The 4,815-nt window shown below is 42.8% G+C and overlaps 1 protein-coding gene across 1 annotated transcript; it reads left to right on the forward strand.

Moving 5' to 3' along the window:
* Positions 1-260: 260 nt before the first annotated feature.
* LOC128512066 (E3 ubiquitin-protein ligase RNF14-like) lies at positions 261-4,003 on the forward strand. Its single transcript, XM_053485195.1, has 7 exons — positions 261-408; positions 494-624; positions 805-1,320; positions 1,534-1,762; positions 3,051-3,223; positions 3,624-3,754; positions 3,991-4,003. Exons 1-7 carry the CDS (start codon positions 261-263, stop codon positions 4,001-4,003), a joined length of 1,341 nt encoding a protein of 446 aa, XP_053341170.1.
* Positions 4,004-4,815: the final 812 nt, after the last annotated feature.

Genomic DNA, 4,815 nt, shown 5'->3' on the forward strand with positions numbered 1-4,815 from the left:
TAAAAAAAAAAAATGCCATCCCACGTGTTACGACGTGTCATGGGACAGTTTATGATGATGATGTTTATACAGTTTGTCTTTTTCTTTCTTATAATATTCAGCACTCTTCAGTTTTATCTTAAACTTTTCTTCCAGCTAATCAATGAACAATATCTGATTCTACCTGTTTAATCTTCATCAGAATGGTTTAGCCATAAAACAGCTACTTCTCTTATTCTGTGTGTATATTCAAACATCTTCTGTTTTACAGGAATGTTCAAATGTCTGAGGATCAGGAGGCACAGACTGATGAACTGCTGGCTCTAGCGAGTATTTATGATGAGGAGTTTCGCCGAGCCGAATTCAGCCGTGAAGGAGAAATCCACCTGTGTCTGGAGCTTCCCCGGGACTTCAAGCTGCTGGTCAAAGGTAAGACAATGTTGGATTTTTTCAGTCTAGCATTTAAATCTGACTCGTCCCACTCACCTGAGCTTGTGTGAATGTCCCTGCACAGGGGATAAATGCGTGGAGTACAGCGTGTCCTTTCTGCCTCCTTTGGTCTTGAGTTTCGAGCTTCCTGTCGATTATCCTTCCTCATCAGCGCCAATGTTTATGCTGAGCTCCAAGTGGCTCTCTAGACTCCAGGTGAGGAAATTCTTTGTCCTTAGTTTGTCTGTTCTGTTCCGGTCCTCACTTGGTGCATTCCGTATCACGGCCACGGCAGAACGCACTCACACTGAAACGCTTGAATTAGAGAAAAAAGTTATCACTGATAATGTTTTGTTGTCCACCTGTCTGTCTCTCTCCACCTTATCTTTTCATCAGCTGACATTTTTGTGTAAGCGTCTGGATGACCTGTGGCAGGAGAATAAGGGCAGTGTGGTGCTCTTCACCTGGATCGAGTTCCTCAAAGACGAGGCTTTGGACTTCCTGGGCCTGCAGTCTCCTCTGGAGATCGCCAGCATCAGTACCAAACATTCTCAGCTAGAGAGCTGCAGAACCGATGGAGCCACCAACCGAGCTGAAAGCGCAGGCGTAGAGAAGAAGAAGCCGGTGGAGCTGGACCCCCGCGCGGTCCTGGAGTCGCACATGGACTTGCTGTGCCAGCTCCTGGACTTTGACGAAGCTCAGACGCAGAAGTTCTTTGACAGTAAGGTCTTCTGCTGCGGGATCTGCTTCTCTGAGAAGCCGGGCTCCAGCTGCACGCTCTTTAAAGGGTGTCAGCACGTTTACTGCAAAGCCTGCATCAAGGAGTTCTTCCAGATCCAGATCCGAGACGGCCAAGTTCAGTGCCTTACCTGCCCCGAGCCCAAGTGCGCCTCTGTAGCGGCCCCTTCCCAGGTACCCTCTTACACCTGTGTGTGTCTACAGCATCATTTAAAGCTAATCTATCTCACATAAATGTGATATTAACTTGGGATTGCCTTGAAGTCAATAAGTTAGCTTGAAATATCAGGTAATTTATGTGAGGTATTAAAAGGCCTGTAATGTTATACAGACATAAAAGAGAATAAAACGTTAGCAGCCGCGTTATACACTGTGTGTCTCTAACAGGTGAAGCTGCTGGTCGGGGAGGACGAGTTTGCGCGCTACGATCGCTTGTTGCTTCAGAACACCCTGGACCTGATGTCCGACGTCATGTACTGTCCCCGCAGGTCCTGTGGCTCGGCCGTGGTGCTGGAGCCCGACTCCACCATGGGCCTGTGTCCGGGCTGCCGCTACGCCTTCTGTACGCTGTGCAAGCACGCCTACCACGGCCTCTTCCACTGCCTGCCTTCCTCCCGTGAGGCACTTTTACTGATGATGACTTTTGTATTCAGGCCACAGCTAATTAAATATAACTGACAGAAGAACCCTAAAGGCTAACGTCAAGCTATGGGCACATGTGTGACTCCAAATAAAGGGAGGGGATTTGTAAGTATAATACAAATTTATTTGGAGTCACATTTGTGCCCACAGCTTGTATTTTAACTTTTACCAATTTTGTTGAGAATTATTTATTTTTTTTAGCAACAGCTTTAATCACTTTTGAAGAGGTTATGCAAATATACAGTGCATCACAAAAGAGTTTGAATAATGTGACAAAGTTAAGTTTCTTTTGCAGTTTAATGTAAAAGTGAAACTCATATTCTAGATTACATGGAAAGTGAAATATTTTATGCCTTGTTTGTTTTAATTTCGATGATCACGATTACAGCTCATTAAAATCAAAAGCCCAGTATCTCAAACTATTAGAATATTTAATTTGGAGTTTAAGTAAATTACTGTTTATACAGTATAAATACAGTGCATCTCTGGGTCTAGTTCAGCACACACATGGGGAAGACTGCTGACTCGATAGTCATCCAGAAGATGACAGAAGGTACTGTAGTGTATTCAAGGAAACCTGACTGTAAGGGAAAAGTGTGGCAGGAAAAGGTGACTGAGCAACAGGGACGACCGCAGCCTTAGAAGGATCGGCAAGGAAATCTGATTCAAGACCTTGGGAGAGCTTCACAGGGAGTGGAGTGAGGCTGGAGACACACAGACATCTTTAGGAGACGAGCTTTAACTGCTGCACTTCTTGTGTCAAGCCACTCATGAGCCAGAGACAACGTCAGAGGCGTCTTACCTGTTGCTCAGTGGTCCAAAGTCCTATTTTAAACCTTAACTTGGAAATCACGCTCCTAGAGTTGGAGGAAGAGAGGAGAGGCACAGGTTTCGAGTTGAACAATACTGATTGAGAGCTGAGGGCTGATATTAAAGCAACATTGTTTTTCAGAACTTTGTTAATCCTTTTTGATTGATTTTGGGAAATATTCTAATATTTGAGATACTGACATTTTTATTTTCTTAAGCTGTAAACCGTAATCATCAACATTACAACAAAAAAGATTTGAAATAATTCACTTTACATGTAATGAATCTAGAATATATGAGAGTTGTCATGGAATAACATTATTTGAGATGCATTAAGCAGAATTTTTAAAGAAGCTTCTCAGACCTTCAAGCCTATTTTATTGGATCGACATCATTCTTTATTGAAATGGGAATAAAAGATTATTTAAAGATTTTCTTTCTTTTCTCTCTAGAGGAGCTTCATGACCTGCATGGGGAGTACATGGCTGCCTCTAAGGATAGGAAAAGATTCATGGAGCTGCGTTTTGGGAAGCAGGCGATGCGGCGTGTTGTGGAGGAGACCTGCAGTAAGAAGTGGCTGAAAAAGAACTCTAAATCCTGCCCTCGCTGTGGATGTCACATTCAGGTCAGCTCCACTGCTGTGTCCTACAACTCCGAAACTACGTGACCTGACCGAAACACCGCAACCTGAGAAAAACTAACAGTAAAAATCAAATCTTTGTGGAATTTTGTATTTGGAGAAATCCTCGTTAGATCTCATCGAAACTGGAGTTAGAGCTTAAACACTTATATAAACAGCTCGAGAATATGGGACTGAGGACAATCAGAATGAATTTCTATCTGTTTAATGCATTGGATCGTTTTGTGTGATGTGTGTATGAGTGCAGACCTTCATAGACACCTGATCACGAGTGAGTTCTGAGCGTGCTCTATGTCTCCTCACACTGTAGAGCTTTATGTCTGTGTTCTAAACTGAATGAGAGCTGAGAGATGTTTTAACACTGTCTTTCCTCTTCACTCTGCAGAAGATAGAAGGCTGCAACAAAATGACCTGCTCCACCTGTGGTCAGTACTTCTGCTGGATCTGCAGGACTCCTCTGTCCCGAACCAACCCCTACAGCCACTACAGGAACCCCAAACTGCCCTGCTACAACAAGTATGACTCCGCCTCCACACACACCTACACACACCTCCACCCCTACACACACACCTACATACACACACCTACACACACACTTACACACCTTTACCCCTACACACACCTACACACACACACACACACACCTACACATCTTCTGGTTTTGCAGGAAGAAGAAAAAGTTCTTTTGAAGAGTACATTTGAGATATAAGATGTTTTCTCTTCTCTCCGAATAAATTTCATTCTATTCCTAGACTGTTCCACTGAATACAAGAAGACGAGGGTTCGAGTGATGAAGATGAGTAAACAGGAGTTCAGTGCCCCCATCTCGGGGTTTTTTTTGCTGGTGTAATTCCACCTGCTACCTGCTGTGTAGAACCCTTTGCTTTACATTGATTTTTGTCTCATTTGTAACAGTTTAAAACTAATTAATGATCATCTCGGTGAAGGAGATTCAGAAACAAAACAGTGCTTAAAATTTTTTGAACACAAAAGCCTTGATGAGAACTTGAAACTCAAACTGTTCTTCAGACGTGTGTATTCTTAAACGCAGACTGAGTTTAGTCTGTTTCTCATGTTTATGTCCTTGTGTATGAGGTACGAGAGACTTTGGTGAGAGGAACAGGTGAGGACTTCGTTTGGAAAATCGTTTCTGCTTGATCTGAAAATAAAATAAAAAAAATTAATAAGTCAGTAAATTAAAAAAGTAGAATCGAGTTGAGATCAGAATAAAGCTGCTATTAAGAATACAGTGGAACATCGGATTACGAGCATAATTCGTTCCGGAAGATGTCTCGTATTCCAAAACACTCGTAAACCAAATAAAATTTTCCCATAAGAAATAGTGGAAACTCAAAGTATTTGTTCCACAGCCCAAAAAAATAAATGCATAAAAATAATTAATACAAAAAATAATATATACGCCTGTATCGGCTTCCCACACAAACACACACGCACACTCTATGCCTTACACAGAAACTTTGCAAGACCCAGCAGGGGAGACGATAGATTTGTGTGCGTGCGTGTGTGTGTGTGTGTGTATTCACCCAGCAGGGGAGGCGATTACCTACAATTCCGCA

The sequence above is a fragment of the Clarias gariepinus genome, chromosome 24 (assembly GCF_024256425.1).
Source record: "Clarias gariepinus isolate MV-2021 ecotype Netherlands chromosome 24, CGAR_prim_01v2, whole genome shotgun sequence".
Lineage (NCBI taxonomy): Eukaryota > Metazoa > Chordata > Actinopteri > Siluriformes > Clariidae > Clarias > Clarias gariepinus.